This window comes from Poromitra crassiceps (assembly GCF_964638095.1).
Source record: "Poromitra crassiceps genome assembly, chromosome: 7".
Classification (NCBI taxonomy): domain Eukaryota; kingdom Metazoa; phylum Chordata; class Actinopteri; order Beryciformes; family Melamphaidae; genus Poromitra; species Poromitra crassiceps.
This window is the reverse complement of record NC_139628.1, coordinates 32,959,648-32,977,391: the sequence shown is the minus strand read 5'-3', so window position 1 is coordinate 32,977,391 and position 17,744 is coordinate 32,959,648. Positions and strand designations below refer to the sequence as shown.

Here is a 17,744-nt window from a genome sequence, read left to right as displayed (position 1 = left end):
TTTCATGTCAAACGTATAGGTTACCAATTTCATCCATTCATACCCATTTCATTCATTCATTTTTGTGTACTAGCAACAGACTGGCTGCAAGCTAGCTAAATGGAAAATGTAGCCCCAAAGCCTCGGAAACATATATAATTTCCTTTGACTATGAATTTATTTGAGGTGAATGTTAAAGAGAGCTTGAGGTATAAAACTTAATAAGAGTTTTTGTGCAACTGGGCACAAGACCAAAATCCATCAAAAAAGAAATAATGTAATAGTAGCAGTCTAGCACACACTGAGCACGAAACAATATATCAACATTATATACTGACATCCAAAAATCAAGTTGAGACAAAGTAACTCATGGTCATGATCTCATAAGACCGAGTACAACTGGGCAACAAAACTCAGAAGGTAACACCGCAGATTCACAGCCAAACTAGCAAAGCCTATCCTGGCTATTCATTTGATCCCTCACATGTAATAACCACCAGCACATCATTTGTAATTTCAATTTCATTTGTGATACTGTAACATGTATTGTCAATGCATGATCCATTTTGTTTGTTGTTTCTATGGCCTTTGTTTAACCACATAGTCTGAGACCAAAACACCCATTTCAAGAGACCGAATAGTCAAAGAAAGCGATGTATCAAATTGAAAAAGAGTAATCCTACATCCCCACCACACAAGCCATGAGCACCAACAGCCGCAAATGGACTTACTGTACCTGGGTCTGCAAGCGAGCCACGATCTCTTTGCGAGCCTTCATGACCGAGTCCAGTTTGCCGGTGACCATGATCGACAGGCCCTGGTCCTTGGCCAGTGACAGTTCGATGTGGGCTCCCGTCCGCTGCATGATGTCCAAGCACACCTTGGCTTCCTCGCCCTCCCCAAACTGGCTGTTGTCCTTGTAGCGTCGCTCCTCCAGCGGCACATGGAACACCTAGGGAGGGAGGGGGGGAGGCAGGGGGGGGAGGGAGGGGGAGGCAGGGGGGGAGGGGAGGGGGAGGCAGGGGGGGAGGGGGGGAGGCAGGGGGGGAGGGAGGGGGAGGCAGGGGGGGAGGGGGGGAGGCAGGGGGGGGGAGGGGGGTTGTTGGCAAGAGGGGAGCGGGTCAAATTTCAGGCAGCGTGTCTCACTTGCTTATCTTCCCAGAGACGGCACATTTTTCGGATCCACTTTGCTGCAGCCAAAAAGGGCCGGTTTCAAAATTCTGTCACAATCTGAAGGATCTCCAAAGAGCAGAAGACTGTTTTACTTTTCATATCTTTATTTGTTAGGCGGCCTCGTTGAATACTCAATTGTGCTTTGTCAATCACGGCATTCAGCGGGCTGTTGTTTCTGTATTAGCATTTACCACTTCCCAGTTCCCACACATTTTGTGCCTAAAAGGCAGGAAGTAACACAGGTGCAACAAGCAGAACATTAATGAGGGGTTCCAACTTCCAATCCATTTGGTGATCCAATGGGGGGGGGGCTCATTACAGTTCTGCTTGAACCTGTGTTACTTCCTGCATTTTAGACACAAAATGGGTGAATTGGGTGGGAAGTGAAAAAGGCTAATAACACACCGTTGCTAGGGATATCAGACTGTTGCCATGCACAGAGGCCACATCAGTCACATCAATCTGCACAAAGAAGTCCAGTCAATTTAACAACAGCTCATTTGCGACACCTTGTGGCAAAAAAGTTAGCTAGCAACAGTCTGTTAAAATGGCATGGTGAAGGTAGCCTACCACACATACACACACACACACACACACACACACACACACACACACACACACACACACACACACACACACCTCTCTCTTGGATATTATTGCTTTCTTCCTTAGAACCATCTCAGACAAATCCAGGTAACATTATGTTGTTGTTTCTAGCCGGCTGGTGTGTTACATGTAGCAGCATGTCCAAGCTAACGCTGGTTAGCAAATGTAACGTTATCTTAATTGTTTCCAGGTGTGCCAACTGCAAAGCCCCGACAAGAAGGAACAGACTATTTTTTGGGGCAGAAGCAATGAGTCATTTTCAAATCAATAAAATTATGGTTATATTTTGTGTCAAATAATTGATGTCTTTCGTAAGTAGCCGTGTAATAAGCGGGATATCGCGTCGGTGCCTGATCACCCTGTCGGGTGTTATTTCCCAATAATGACCGGCTCGCTGCACAACATTGTCCCTTACTTACAGTATCCATGCAATTTAATCTTCTCGCATATGAGATAATAGTTCTGAATGTCAAAATGGAGAGTGTGTGTTGACATACAGTATTTTCTTCTATCCAGTATATGTATCTGCATTCATTGATACTATAGTATGTGTGTGTGGCCAGTGGCTGTCTGACCTGGGTAATGACCGAGGCTATGCGTGTCCTGGTGTGTGTGTGTGTGTGTGTGTGTGTGCGTGCGTGCGTGCGTGCCCAGTGGCTGTCTGACCTGGGTAATGACCGAGGCTATGTGTGTCCTGGTGTGTGTGTGTGTGTGTGTGTGTGTGTGTGTGTGTGTGTGTGTGTGTGTGTGTGTGTGTGTGTGTGTGTGTGTGCGTGCGTGCGTGCGTGCGTGCGTGCCCAGTGGCTGTCTGACCTGGGTAATGACCGAGGCTATGTGTGTCCTGGTGTGTGTGTGTGTGTGTGTGTGTGTGTGTGTGTGTGTGTGTGTGTGTGTGTGTGTGTGTGCGTGCGTGCGTGCGTGCGTGCGTGCGTGCGTGCGTGCGTGCGTGCGTGGCCAGTGGCTGTCTGACCTGGGTAATGACCGAGGCTTTGATGGGCCTGATCTTGCCGCCCCATGCTGAAGCCGGCTCCCCAGCCTTCTCCCCCGGGGCGCCCTTCTCCGGCAGCGGGGGGAAGGCCTCCAGGTAGGTGGGGATGTAGGCTTCATCCTCCGGGGCACAGCCTGGATGGAGAGGTGGTGGATGCAGGAGGGTTCAAAAGTGTGTCGAGAGAGAGAGGACATCATTAACTCCTGCACAGTATAAAATGTACTATTAGACAAAGAGAAACAAACTAGGGGAGGTTAGTGGAAGACAGCCGCCCGCCCGGGCGTTACCTGTAATCTCCTGGTCCTTGAGGCCGCTGCGATGCTCCGCAAAGCTCTCCGGGGTCAACACTGCCACTGAGCTCATTGTTCAAGACTTATTCCGCTATTCCACTGAGAGCGAGAGGAGAGAGAGAGAGAGAGAGAGAGAGAGAGAGAGAGAGAGAGAGAGAGAGAGAGAGAGAGAGAGAGAGAGAGAGAGAGAGAGAGAGAGAGAGAGAGAGAGAGAGACAGAGGATGGGGGAAAGGGTGGGGTGTAAAAAAAAAACAAGACCCTATAATCTCAGAGGGGATAAAGAAGCAATCTGCCTGGAATATTCATATTCATAAAGTTGGGCAGCACATAACGTAGATGGGTATTGTAATCTAGCTTTAAAAAAAAATCGCATGGAAAACACCCCCATTTCAAAAGATGTATGCATCTATCTTTATATTGTTGTGCATCCCTAGACTGTGCTCAGTGCTGTTGTATTATACATATATATATATATATATATATTATACATACTCTCTAGGATCGCTTTGCCCACGAGCCCCAGAAGAGCGGCTCTGCCTCTGTGGCATTGCTACACTTCGCTGATGCTGCGCTCTGCACCTGAGATGCTCCAATTAACACTTTAGCAGCCTCTGACAAACACACACACACACACACACACACACACACATGCACACACACACACACACACACACACACACACACACACATGCACACGCACACGCACACACAGACACACAAAGCCTCTGGGAGCGGCTAATCATAACTCTGACACAATGAGCTATCCTGGGTTCAAAAAAACAAACTGCCGCTGAGTCGCCCGACATTCCTTATGCTGCCAAATGACCAGCGGATCTTGTCAGCTTACATCAAAAGAGTTGGCCAACCCAGTAGTCCCTCCTGTGTATTTAAAAGCCAAAACAGAATCTACATCAAGGCTGCTTGGCTCTCTCTACTGATGAGGAGACAACCGTTTGAAGTGATCCGCTGACTGTGAATGAGAGACCAAACTCAGTGGTGGACACAGCGAGAGTGCGCCACGATTTTTTGGGGGTATTTTGCATCTTATACCTAATAACTGCTTTCCGCTGCAATGAAATAGATCTAATTTGGGTGGAAAGAAATCTCAAACTCACTGGAAGCTTATAAGATCAGTGTGTGTGTGTGTGTGTGTGTGTGTGTGTGTGTGTGTGTGTGTGTGTGTGTGTGTGTGTGTGTGTGTGTGTGTGTGTGTGTGTGTGTGTGTGTGTGTGTGTGCAGCAATGAACTGTCAACGGAGCACATCCAGGTTTTGTCTGGATGGCAAAGAGCTTAGATAGACTTAGAGCCTTGCGTCTCTGGTTTCTACCTTTGCGAAGTTGTGTGTTGCAAAATAACGAGAGCTGTCTAAGATTAAATGCACTTTCATTTTTACGTGGATTTTTTTACTTTACTATCTTTGACAGCCAAGCTGCTTTGCCCTGACTCCTAAAGTAAGTGGCATGCACATACAGTACATCTCTTCCTTGCGTAATGCTTCTGATTGACTACAACAGTGACTTTCCCTTACATGTGTCTGAAAAGTGTCGCAGTAGCATTATTTTCACATGCAAACATGTTGCTGTGTGCTCTTTGCATGTGTGTTTTTGCATGCAAATCAGGCGAGACCCCCCCCCCCCCCTGCTGGTAAACATACCACATACATACACCACTCTAAAAGCCTATGGGACAGAGGAGCAGCTGGGGCAAATGTTGCTTTGTCTAACTGCACTGTGCAAGGTGAGCCCAGCCTTACCTGCAAAAGGTCAGTTGCCAGAGAGTCCGTCCAGTTGGTGGCTACCGTAGTCGCTTCAGTGTGAGTCTGTGGTTCAGCTCCTGGATGCCCGAGGGAAAAGACACGTGTGTTTTCTCAAAGATTGAAAGCAAATAATGTCAAAAAACATATAGCTGTATAATAGCACGGACGTCGGGTTAATACTGTGTATACTGTAACACCCACGCTGGCTGCACTGCACCTTATAGAGCCTCTGATTCATCCTCCTCCCTTTGCTTCCCTCCCTCCTCTGCTCTCTCCCCCTTCTCAATTCAATATCCCCATTTATTACTTTCTCTCTCTCTCTCTCTCTCTCTCTGCACATGTACTCATTAAGCTAGCGCAGAGAGGCTGTAAACTGCTGGACCACTGCGCACACACAAACAAGTGTGTGTGCACACACACACACACACACCCATATGCAAGTGCATAATATACGTAAGTGCACAACAAAAACTAGATGCCTGTTTCATGCATCCCCTCTGTGAATAAGTTGAGTCCCTCGTGTCCTGCAGTGGGTTCACATGGGATAAAACAGTTATTAGCTGCCAGCCTGACATGGTGGATCAGCAGCTGCACTGAGGACCTACACTACAGTAATTGGTGCCCCAGGCTGCACACAGGAGCCAGTAGACTAAACTGAGAGAGAGAGAGAGAGAGAGAGAGAGAGAGAGAGAGAGAGAGAGAGAGATTAGTAGTGATGTTTAATGCTGAATGTGATTGTTTCTTGAGGCTTTTGCAATATTGTTGTTGTGACATTTACGCCAATAAAGCAGTTTGAATTTGAATTTGAGAGAGAGAGAGAGAGAGAGAGAGAGAGAGACAGAGAGAGAGAGAGAGAAATGTTACTTGACAGCATGCAGCGATATTTTCTTTTCGTTTTAATTAAAACTACTGGTTCGATCGTTTGCTGCAGGTGCATTATAGGCTCTCTCTAACGCTGCAATCCCCCATGGCCAATGAAGAAAATTAGGAAAATAAGCGAAGTTAATCCGAAGTTAATTGCTAACGGTATTATGCATCTCTTCCAGCAAGCTAACGGTACCGTTATCTCACTATCTCGCTAGCGTTAAGACACTGCATGGTGCACCTGCTATAACAAAAAGAGCGAACATCAGCCATCGTTAACATGCATAATATGTATTTGTTAGCTTGGTTTGCTAAATTAACATACATCACTGTGGTCCGTCCTCAGTCGCTGATGATTACGCGCAAGGACTTTCTGATAATCGGCTAAAAAACAAGACAGATAGCGGCTCGATAGCCACAAGGAGCTAACCTTGCTAACCCTTGCTGGTTCTCTTTATTGCAAGCTGCTTTCCTCGCCTCGATAAATATTCCGAAGGCATGCACGATGTTCACATTGACTGATTGAGATAATAAAAAACGCAGATAATGCAAATGCAGAAATCCTACCTTACAGATTGAAAATATACCAGAGGTTGTGTGTTTGACAGGTGATGGTGTAAACACAGATGTGATTGGTCTAGGAGCATTTCCTCTGCCGCGGAATGATACCACATGCACTGCGACTCAATGCCGCAGTATCTTTGCGCATCAGAAGCATCCAAGTTAAGTAGATCCGTGTCTGGTCTCTTCTTCTCCAGTCCAGTCCACACATTTTCTCAGATGCATCTTCCAAAGACTCATTATGTCGTGTGCTGAATGAAAACTGAAAAGCGACTGAATGTCTCACTGAATCCGCTACATCCTCCACCCGCAGCTCTTGCAACTTTTCACCTCCATCAAACTTACTCCATACACTTCTATGAATGCCTGCCTGCATAGTGTTGCCATGCTATACCAGAACCACGACTTTTATATTACTTTTCTTTTGAGTTATGCGTTCTATATATTGATTTGTAGAACGAATACACAACTCAGGTCATAGTTTAGAGACACAATAAAGACTTCACAGGCTGCAATTAAAAGGAAACAAAACTATAGGACAATCCAGTATTAAAGTAACTCATTGACTGTATAATGTACAGTATAATATAATATTATTAAACTCTAGTCTATTCCAAACCAAGACGCTAGGTGGGAGTAGAAAACTAACATAGCATATAGCGGTTAGGGGAGGGCCATGGGCTTTCTATGGAGACCTGATGGAGACCAAGCCCCGCGCGTGTAGTTTCTCTTCCATGCCTGCAAAAATGATGTATTATGTATCAACATAATTTCCAATGACTAATCGAATTAGGCATACCCTTTTTATACAGATAAACCTGGGCTGGACGTAGCTGTCGGATCTCCTCAAGACTGCCACAGAAAGGACAGAAAATCAAACGTTTCTCCTTCAAAATAAAAGCGCCGAGGGTTTTATTGTGAAAGCTACCACCGGATGTTGTCGTTTATCTTCTGTCTAGCTTGACGCTGGGAGATCCCAGGGGGGTTGTATGCGCTCACTACTACCTCCCATCCACACCGATCCACACACACATGCTGCTAACAAAGAGAGACAACAAGGGATGATGGGTGCAGAGACAGCAAGCCCGTCAGAGAAACAATAAACAGTCCAAGTGAACGGATCGGTTGTGTTTACATTTGGGATCATTTGGTTTTTCGTGTTGTTGTTTTTACTCGACTGTTTTTTCTCCCTCCGCGGGACCAGTGAAGTTTACACTACCTGTTATAACCGGGGATTTTTTTTAAGCGAAAGCGATTCCTCCCAAATATGTTGGACTGCCAACAGCAGTTCTGAGTCTCGGTGAGTGGCCTTCACACTACATGTTCTGGCTTTTGGAAGATAAAGCTAGTGGTGATTCAGCAGGGCAGCATTTGCTTGACATCCAGTCTGTATACAGACACAGACTGGATGTCAATCTATGGATGTTATAACTGCACCTGTTAGCTAACCTTACATATCTGATGAAAACTCGTTTTATAATATTTATATTGGGACTCGTATCATAATCTGTCAGTGAGATATAACGTTAGTGACCTTATAGCCATATTTGAGAGCTTTTTTTTAATCACCTTGTATTATGGTATTTTAACCTATACTTTTTTTGACCTGACCTATTTTGTCCCATATGAAGTTAAACAGGGCAAGATGAGGAATGTTAACTGCCACAAGACTATGAATATTTTATACATTCATACATCTTTCCTATTTTGTATCCTGATCATATATCAATTAAGTAAACAAAAAGACTACCTGTGGTAAGCTACTATTACAAGCTACATGAGAGTTTCTTTTCTGTGACTGTACTTTTTCATAGGGACCTTTCCTGATATCTGACTTTTTATGGCAAACCTATATTCAAAGTAGCGTATTCCACAATTATTTATTTTTATACTAGTATTGTGTTTATTTCTGGTGACATGATGTTACATATTACTAAAATATGCCACAAGCATGAACTTGACATTTCTCATTCATTTACTTGTACATTTCTTTGAGGAGCTTTCCGTTTACTGATCATAAACCAATCCTACTGACTGTAGTATCCCGACCCCCATTGATTCCTACTCTCTCTGTGTGTGTGTGTGTGTGTGTGTGTGTGTGTGTGTGTGTGTGTGTGTGTGTGTGTGTGTGTGTGTGTGTGTGTGTGTGTGTGTGTGTGTGTGTGGACGACACACCTTTTCCGTCCTCATTTCCTGGCCAGCGTGGAGCTTATATACACACACTCGCACACATCACATCACATACAGTAATGGCTCTCTTAAAGCCCCCCTACCCATCTAAACACATCTGACCCATTACTCTGCAAGGCAGATGGCACGTGCGCGCGCACACACACACACACACACACACACACACACACACACACGCACACACACACACACACACACACACACACACACACACACAGCATTGTGCTAATGGACATCCTCGTTAAGCACTTAGGACTTGCACTTGTTCACAAACTGCTCTGATCTAAAGGATCACACTATCTGATATCTATTGGATTTACTCTCCCATGCAGGAGACCAGCTCATTGATTGAGACACACACTTACTGGAGTGAATGACCGGCCCACTGACCCTGTGTGCGTGTGTGTGTGTGTGTGTGTGTGTGTGTGTGTGTGTGGTCGTGTGTGTGTGTGTGTGTGTGTGTGTGTCTGTGTGTGTCTGTGTGTGTGTGTCTGTGTGTGTCTGTGTGTGTGTCTGTGTCCAGTAGACTGGAGGATGAAGCTATTGAATTAACCAGGTCAAGAGCAGGGCACAACAATAAGGCTGAGGCGCGTTGATGGGGGGAAATGTGACTTTAAGTGTGCCCTCAGACACATTTTCCTTGGCATACAAGCAGACGTATACAAACACACACACACACACACACACACACACACACACACACACACACACACAAACACACACACACACACACACACACACACACCCAACATGTGTTATTCCCACTGTCAAGATCAGTGATTTGTGACTGAGTGAACACACCCTACTCGGTTTATATGTCCACCCTGCAGACAATGATTATAATAACCAGGGGGCAAAGTTGAAACCTGGAAAGACTTACATGACAACACACACACACACACACACACACACACACACACACACACACACACACACACACACACACACACACACACACACACACACACACACACACACACACACACACACACACACACACAGAGAGAGAGAGAGAGAAGCCACACACACCCACACACTGCTGTGGTGATGATGATGTCATGTTTTTGTGTCTGAAATTCCGCTTTTGCTTCTAGCCAACCCTACATCAAAATCAAGATATACTTAGAGCGTATTTAGCAGAAGGGAGGTTTTGGACGAGCAGAGAGGGCCGTGTTAGAAGAGGATGGACAGATATATAATAGATGATGTGTGTGTGAGTGAGTGAGTGCAGGGGGGGAGGCAGTGTGTTGTTGACATGATGCCATCTGAATCATGGAGTTATTTGACACGTCCGTATCTCAGCCCATGAGCGTTTTCCTTCTGAAATGTGAAGCCGCGTCTTTCTTCTTCTTGTGAAAAGCTGGCTGGCAGCTAAGTGTTCAGTGTGCACACACAGCTCTCAAACTGGTCTGACTCGCCGGTGCGGTTTCCTCCAGCCAGCGTTCCCAATAAGTCAGAGACAAACACAGCTACTGGCTGCGTTATTGACAGAAAGTTGCATGGGATACACTCCGCCAAGGCATTACGCCCATAATAGCAGGGTGGTGACTGCGATGCTTTTAGGCAGACAAATATTCATAATTAGAGGTTAAAAGCACTCGCCTGCCACCCGGGTTCAATTCCCGGTAGCGGTACTTCCTGCTTGGTCAGACGTTCCCTACAGATACTATTGGCCGTGTCTGCGGGTGGGAAGCCGGTGGGGTGTGTGAGTCCTGGTCTCTGCACTATAGTGCCTCCTCTGGTCAGTCGGGGGCGCCTCTTTGGGGGGGGGAGGGGAACTGGGGGGGAAAAGCGGGTCGGGATCATCCCAAGCGATACGCCCTGCCGGCGGAACTCCTCGCTGTCAGGTGAAAAGAAGTGGCTGGCGAGTGTGCACATGTATCGGAGGAAGCATGTGCTAATCTACAACTCTCCCCAGATTGGCAGAGAGGGTGGAGCCACGGCTGCGACAGCAGATGGAATTGGCCAAGTACAATTCAGCAGAATGTGAGAAAAAACGGGGAAAAACTACAATATATTATTGAGTTGAGTTTATGCTCACAATGCATCCACTGAATAGAAGCAGAATTGACATAAGAACTAGATTAAAATGAAAAACCGAATAAAAAAAATCAAGAAACGTAAAATAAGAATAAATAATGAAAAGAATAATACGCAATCACATACATGATCATAAGACCCCATCACAGACAACACAATATAAAATCCCACTAAAATTATTTTCTTTTTAAAGTGTGAGAAGTAAACAGCCTAACAGCAGTGGGTGGGTAGGGGTTGTCCTGGCCTGGAGGCTTGTTGTATGCTGCTGACTGTTCTGCAGCACTCTGTGCATCTGGCTGTGTCTTGTGGAGCTCATCCTGTAGTAGTGGGTGTTGTGCGTGTGTCATGTCCTTCACCAGGTGTATCGCTGCACCTTCTCTCCTGCTTGGTAGGGATAGGAGTTGTGGTTGTGTTGTGCGTGTGTCATGTCCTTCACCAGGTGTATCGCTGCACCTTCTCTCCTGCTTGGTAGGGATAGGAGTTGTGGTTGGGAAATTATTTAGGCTCTTCCTGTATTTTGGTACTCCTTCCTGTAGCGCTGCCTGCTTCTTATGATTCCACTAAAGAGGACACCTCCATATTCCAGAGACACGGGCTGGAATACATGTTTTTCTCCATTCATTTCCCCCACCCACGCATTAATAATGATAAATAATGGGTGTTGCTTCAATCAAAAAAAGTTCAACATTTTATATTTGTACCCCTTATCCTGTGTGTGGGCATCCCCAAATGCAGCATCCAGCACACACTAAATAGAGCCCGACCGATATATCGGTCCACCGATATTATCGGCCGATATTGGCCGATAACCGATATATCGGTATCGGCCGATATGTTGGCCGATATTGCTGATATTTTTTTATTTTGTATTTTTTAAGTTCTAGACAGCATGTTGTGTACGGTATATTTGATCTTTTTCCTTAACTCAAGTTATAATTTATAGTTCTTCTATTTGTGGTTTTGTATTTCTAACTATTTATAATTATTAAATTCGCAGTGAAGTTGTACGGTTTCATTGCATTGATGTCATTTTGGACAATAAAGTTGATTGATAAGCTGTAAAATATCCTGCCTACATTACATATCTCAAGTCATGTCAAGTCATATCTTTGTCAAGTGTTTGATATTTGAGGGATCATTGCAAAAAAAGTGTAATATAATGTGTATATATATAATATAAGAATATCGGCTGATATATCGATATCTGAATTTTTTTACTCCCTAATATCGGTATCGGCATCGGCCTCAAAAATCCAGTATCGTCCGGGCTCTACTAAAGAATCCCTTGTTGCACTGGGCGATGCAACACAACAGCCTGCTCTCCTCTTGGCTTTCTGCTCCATGCTTGTTGTGTGACTCAGAAAGTGACCGACCCTCTTTGGGTTTGCTGTTGCATCAGCTGTTGCGCATCACATAAGCAGATGCTGAGAGGAATCTGCAGCCTGGACATTTGCCCCCCCCCCCCCGCATGGAAGTTGAACTTCATAATTCATCATCACAGTCCTTTTTATAGACACGTTCAGACTGAAAGAGGAGCTGGAGCTCTTCATTTGACTACTTCATTTGAATAGCAAGAGAGTGCTTTGAATTCGGAAAGTGTTCAGTGGTTCATTGATTGCGCATCAATGCTGCAAAGTGCAAATACATACCTGTCTACATGTGTGTGTACATGTATATTTTGTGAATGAGTGTGTCAGATGCACCCAAACACTGACATTTGCAGATTTGTCATCTGCATGTTGAAGTCCTGAGTGGAATTTATTTATGAGGGATGGCAGTAAATGTGTGTATATCTGTGCTAGCTGACATGTGAAACAATTGTGTGTGTGAAGCTATTCAGGCCAGTGGAATGTATTTGAGTGCAGCTTTATATTAATAATAATGGGCGTCCACTCGTCCAGGTAGTGTAGCGGTAGATTCCCTGCCTACTACCAACACGAAGGTTGCGGGTTCGCATCCCCGTGTTACCTCCGGCTTGGTCGGGCGTCCATACGGGCACGATTGGCTGGTGTCTGCGGGTCGGGCGCCTGGTCAGGGTGGAAGGGAACTGATGGGAATAGTGTGATCCTCCTCCCACGTGCTGCTACATCCTACCAGTGAAGCCCCCCCTGTCAGGTGAAAAGAAGCAGATTTGGGGGATTTTGCGACAACGGCGCATGTGTCGGAGGAAGCATGGTGCTAGTCTCAGCTCTCCCCAGATCGGCAGAGGGTGGAGCAGCGACCGGGGCAGCAGGGGGAAAAATTGGTCAAGTACAATTGGGGAGGAAATGGGGGGAAATCAGGAAAAAAGATATTATTTTTTTCTGATTTTTATAATAATAATACCTTTTATATAGTACATTTAAAAACAATGATTACAGAGTGCTTTGACAGAAAGAAAAAAAACTCAAATTGTGAATTTAAAAGGCAATAAAACAATAATAAACAGGGATTAAATTAAATAAAGTAAATAGTGCTATAACGTTAATCATAGGATGAAAACCAAAATAAATAGAATAATAGAATGAAATGAAGTTAAGAGTTAAGACAAAAGACAAATAGAAAGATGCTAAAAATATCATAAAAAGCTGATAAAGCGACAATAAAAAGCTGATAACAGATAAAGACAACATCACATAACAGCAAGTCTATAAAAATGAAATGGGTGTTAACAAGTGATTTAAAAGAAGTCACTGATTATGATGCTAGCCTTATCTCCTCAGGCAAGTTGTTCTGATACAAAAAGTATGGTCACCCTTAGTTTTAAGTCTAGCCTTTGCAACAGCCAGAAGGATACGGGGATATCTGTTATGTAGCTTGGAGCCAGACCCAAACGTAGTGATGATCAGTCAAATCTTTCAATCGATTCTAAACCAAACAGGGAGAGCCAATGGAGAGAGAGGCCAGGATCGAGGTGATCATGTGATGTCGCCTCCAGTTAGTAAGAAGCCAACTATTGGATACAGTGTGCCAGGAATTGAATAATACTAATCAAAATGCATGCTCTGTGCTGCATAATTAGTGTACATTAACAGTATAGAAAACAATCCATTTTATTTGCTGCTTGACTGTGTCCATTCTAGGGCTGCCACTAACGATTATTTTCATAATCGATCAATCTGTCGATTATCTTCTCGATGAATCGATTAGTTGTTTGGTCTATCAAATGTCAGAAAATGGTAGCATCAGTGTTTCCCAAAGCCCAAGATGACGCCCTCAAATGTCTTGTTTTGTCCACAACTCAAAGATAATATCAGTTTAACTTTACTGTCATACAGGAGTAAAGAAACCAGAAAATATTCACATTCAAGAAGCTGGAATCAGAGAATTTAGACGTTTTCTCTTAAAATTGTACTCAAAAACGATGATCAAAAAATAGTTGTCGATTCGTTTTCTGACGATCGACTAAGCGATGAATCGTTGCAGCTCTAGTCCATTCACACAGATAATACAAGATGAAATGACCAGTGTGTTGGGCATGTTTTCATCAAGCGTTACATAGGGAGACTGTTGTTTGACCCGATTATTCACTAGATTCTCTACAATGGAAAACTGATATGATTTGATCAGTTCCTTGTTCTCTGATACTGTTGACAAATAATCAGCTATTTATTGCTTGTTGTTGCAGCCTTGTCATGATTTATTCATCGGGAAGGAGCGGCCTCCTTCCTGTGCAAAGTTCATATTCTTTGGATTCCTGCCAGACGGCTTTGTACTAGCTCAAAGTCTGATCCCAGGATTGTAATTAAAAGGGTTTTATTGCCTTGTTGTATAAGTTTGTTCCAGCTACAGTATGCCATTGTAAAAGAGTGTAGCTGCACTAATAATGTGTTGCACTCACTCTTTTGATGAGGTGTTTTAACTTTCTCTTCCTCTCTACTCGTCAGGTGAGGATGACACGCCCACATTGACTTTTGCCCTCGCAGCCTGGCCTGTGCTTGGTCAGGGCCCGGAGACTGACGCACGCCGTAAGAGAAGACCCCCCCCCCCCCAAGTTGCCATGTCTCTCCCGGAAGCACCCGCGTGCCCCGCATCCCCTTCACCCCTCAAACCCGAGGCCAAAGCCAGACCCCACATCCCTCCGAAGCCCTCGCCCCAAGACGAGTCGCCCCCGCTGGGCGACAGGGGCAGCGCGTCCCGCATCTCCGGCGCCAAAGTCAAAAGGATCGTGGACCGGTTCAGCCAGCAGGAGGCCGCGCGGACCGCAGCGGGGGAGCAGGCCGTCAACGGCCGCTCGAAAACCAGGCGGAGTAAGCAGTTCAAAAGGGCGCCGACGATAAAGCCCAAACCGGCCCGCTCCGGTCCGCCGGTCCAGCCGGGCGGAGAGCGGGCGCCGCCGCTGCCTCTGAAGAGGAGCCGCGTCCCGCAGAAGCAGAGGGAGGCGTCGGGGGGAGAGGAGGAGAACGGCGTCAGTGTGGAAGGAGGACGATCAGGTATAGTGGCTTTCCATCTGTCACAGTGATACTCAACTTGCGGCCCACGGGCCACATGCGGCCCGCGATGGAATTGCAATTTTATTTTTTATTTTTATTTTTTTTACAGTGCACCTGAACGCAACATGCAAGATACCCGCTGAATAAGTGTCCAAATGTTCATGTCATTCTGGCCAATACTCCACTTCTGTTATAGCATTTCAGTCTGGAATATGGAATATCTTTCAATAATCTATGATTTAGCTGCTAAATTGTCAAATACCGCCGTCTGCTCGCTACCCAGGCACTTATGTATGTACTTAACCTAACTAACTTAACCTAACTAACTATCCGGTGTGCACAACATTGTCAGACTAAACTCCGGCTGACACCCCAAAAACCTACAATCCGCTACAGAAAAAATTATATTGTTTGTTTATTAACTGGCCCCTGGCCTTCTATCATTTCACGAAAGTGGCCCCCGGGCAAAGCAAGTTGAGTACCCCTGATCTATCAGATCAATAACCTTTACCCCCAAGGGTTCATTAAAATCACCAGCACTATTCGCATGTTCAAGCTACGCGGCAAGATGTTAATGTAAAAATACACCCATCGACATTGTATTAGCTTCACAAAGTGGGACTGTAACAGAGAAGAGCGTCCACCCCCTCTAACTGAGACACATGGATTTGTCCCATTTGCCCAAATTAAATTCTGTCGGCTATGGTCAGTTCCCGCCCACAGGAAGTAGTGAATTGAAACTTGAGAGTGAAATTGAAAGTGTTAAACGGCAGCGCCTGAGTGCTCTGTCGGTCCAGAGAAAGAGCATTTCCTTCTCTCATCCCATTGGTTTCCTTTGATGTAAAGCAACGATCATCAACTACATGATGTTGTCCAGGGGCCAGAATTCATTCATATTTTCACTTTCTTACCAAATTAATTATATTTTTATTAGCCTACATTATATCAGTGTGAACAGACTCCTACTGCCTATACTGCAGCCAGCCACCCACCAGATATAAGGTTATTTTATTTTTATTTTATATTCTTATATAACTTCTGTTTGAACACTTATCTCTTGCTGCCACTTGGAGCCGGCAACGTGCAAAGTTGCATAGAACAGCTTTTTTGTTCGATTTAAAAAAAATTAAGAATAGAGACCGAGTTACAGCAATATTTGTAAATGTGCAAATGATGACATTACAGAGACAATGAGCAGCGTTGAGTCAGTGGGAGAAAGACGACTGATACATGAGATGATGTTACACAACCCATAATGCATTGCATGTCGTGTTGAAGACATGAATTCTCACCGCTCACCCCACCTCAGCTTGTCACCACAACCAGCAAATTGCAGCAATGTAAGTAAACTTAGGGCCAGCTTCATTTGGACTCTAGTCTAGACTATTATTATTAGGCTATTTTCACTCCTATAAACCGACCTGTGAAGGTCAAACAAAAAAAAAGACGTTTGACAGCAGTAACAAACCCGCATACAGGATGCTAATCATTTGTTGGTTGATGCAAAACGTGTGTGTGTATGAACCTTTTGCATACTGGTGTGTGGACACTGCCGTGTCGTCGGTGTGTTGTCCCGCCTCCGAGGTCTCAAACACACAGGTGACAGGTGTGGTGCTGCAGGCTCAACAGTCACAAACAGGTTCTGTCAGTCAGCTGTTCATCGATATAGGTAAACACGTTTGTGTGACAGAGAGAGAGAGAGAGTGTGTGTGTGTGTGTGTGTGTGTGTGTGTGTGTGTGTGTGTGTGTGTGTGTGTGTGTGTGTGTGTGTGTGTGTGTGTGTGTGTGTGCGTGCGTGTGCGTGTGTGTGTCAAGTCAAGTTTATTTGTATAGCCCTAATCCACATGCATGTCTCAGAGGGCTTTACAAAGAATATGTCTAGTTAAGCACTATCAATAAACAGGATTGAACAATCTTATATTAGAGAGAGAGAGAGGGGGGGGGGGGAGAGGAGAGGGGAGGGGGAGAGAAGGGCAGAAAATGGGGGGGGGGGGGGGGAGAGGAGCGAGAGAAGGGAGAGAACAGGGGGGAGGGGGAGAGTAGAGAGAGAGCAGAACAAACATGGTATACCGGGGCTGGGCGATACGGTCATAGATATTATATTACTGTAGATGGGTCAGCGCAGGCTCCGCCAATTCTAACAAATGGTAGCAGCAAGTCTCCTAAATTGGCGTGGTCAACCGTTGACTCAGACCTGCCAAAAGTCTCCTAAGTGGGCGTGTCTGTGGAAAACCATGGGCAAAACCCACGTGACAAAATGACAGGAAGTGAGTTGAAGTTGGGCCGTCTTGCTTGAATCCCATCGTCTTTGATACGGTTGAAATAAATATCACGATAATCACAGGGGCTATTCTCGATACCAACATATATCACAATAATGGTTCATAGTAATCCAATTATCATCATGATTCATATAGTATTGTAATTACCTGGCAATTGTCATATCATCACGATATGATACCACTGAAAGACAACAAATGATAGTGCTGAATTATCGCCCTGCCCCCAGAGGGCGTATAGCTGTTACTCATTTAGCCCCGCCTCTTTTCTGTGCGTGCGTGACTGCGTGTAAATGCACGTGCATGAGAGTGACTGCGTGTAAATGCACGTGCACGTGCGTGACTGCGTGTAAATGCACGTGCATGAGAGTGACTGCGTGTAAATGCACGTGCATGAGAGTGACTGCGTGTAAATGCACGTGCATGAGAGTGACTGCGTGTAAATGCACGTGCATGAGAGTGACTGCGTGTAAATGCACGTGCACGTGCGTGACTGCGTGTAAATGCACGTGCATGAGAGTGACTGCGTGTAAATGCACGTGCATGAGAGTGAGTAATGACTGCGTGTAAATGCACGTGCATGAGAGTGACTGCGTGTAAATGCA

At 45.2% G+C, this 17,744-nt stretch overlaps 2 protein-coding genes across 2 annotated transcripts in view; one reads left to right on the top strand and one right to left on the bottom strand.

The window, feature by feature from the left end:
• The window catches only part of hdlbpb (high density lipoprotein binding protein b), a gene marked incomplete at its 5' end in the record, with an annotated part of 35,895 nt that extends 32,786 nt beyond the window's left edge, over positions 1 to 3,109 (bottom strand). Inside the window, 3 exons of the mRNA XM_083639879.1 lie at positions 716 to 931; positions 2,729 to 2,880; positions 3,034 to 3,109. Of these exons, the coding sequence (XP_083496005.1) occupies positions 716 to 931; positions 2,729 to 2,880; positions 3,034 to 3,109 (444 nt within the window). The remainder of the gene's footprint in view (positions 1 to 715; positions 932 to 2,728; positions 2,881 to 3,033) is intronic.
• Positions 3,110 to 7,294: 4,185 nt separating this feature from the next.
• The window catches only part of arhgef15b (Rho guanine nucleotide exchange factor 15b), a 30,382-nt gene continuing 19,932 nt past the window's right edge, over positions 7,295 to 17,744 (top strand). The window contains exons 1-2 of the mRNA XM_083639603.1: positions 7,295 to 7,518; positions 14,315 to 14,860. Coding sequence (XP_083495729.1) covers positions 14,428 to 14,860 — 433 coding nt within the window. The 5' untranslated portion in view covers positions 7,295 to 7,518; positions 14,315 to 14,427. The remainder of the gene's footprint in view (positions 7,519 to 14,314; positions 14,861 to 17,744) is intronic.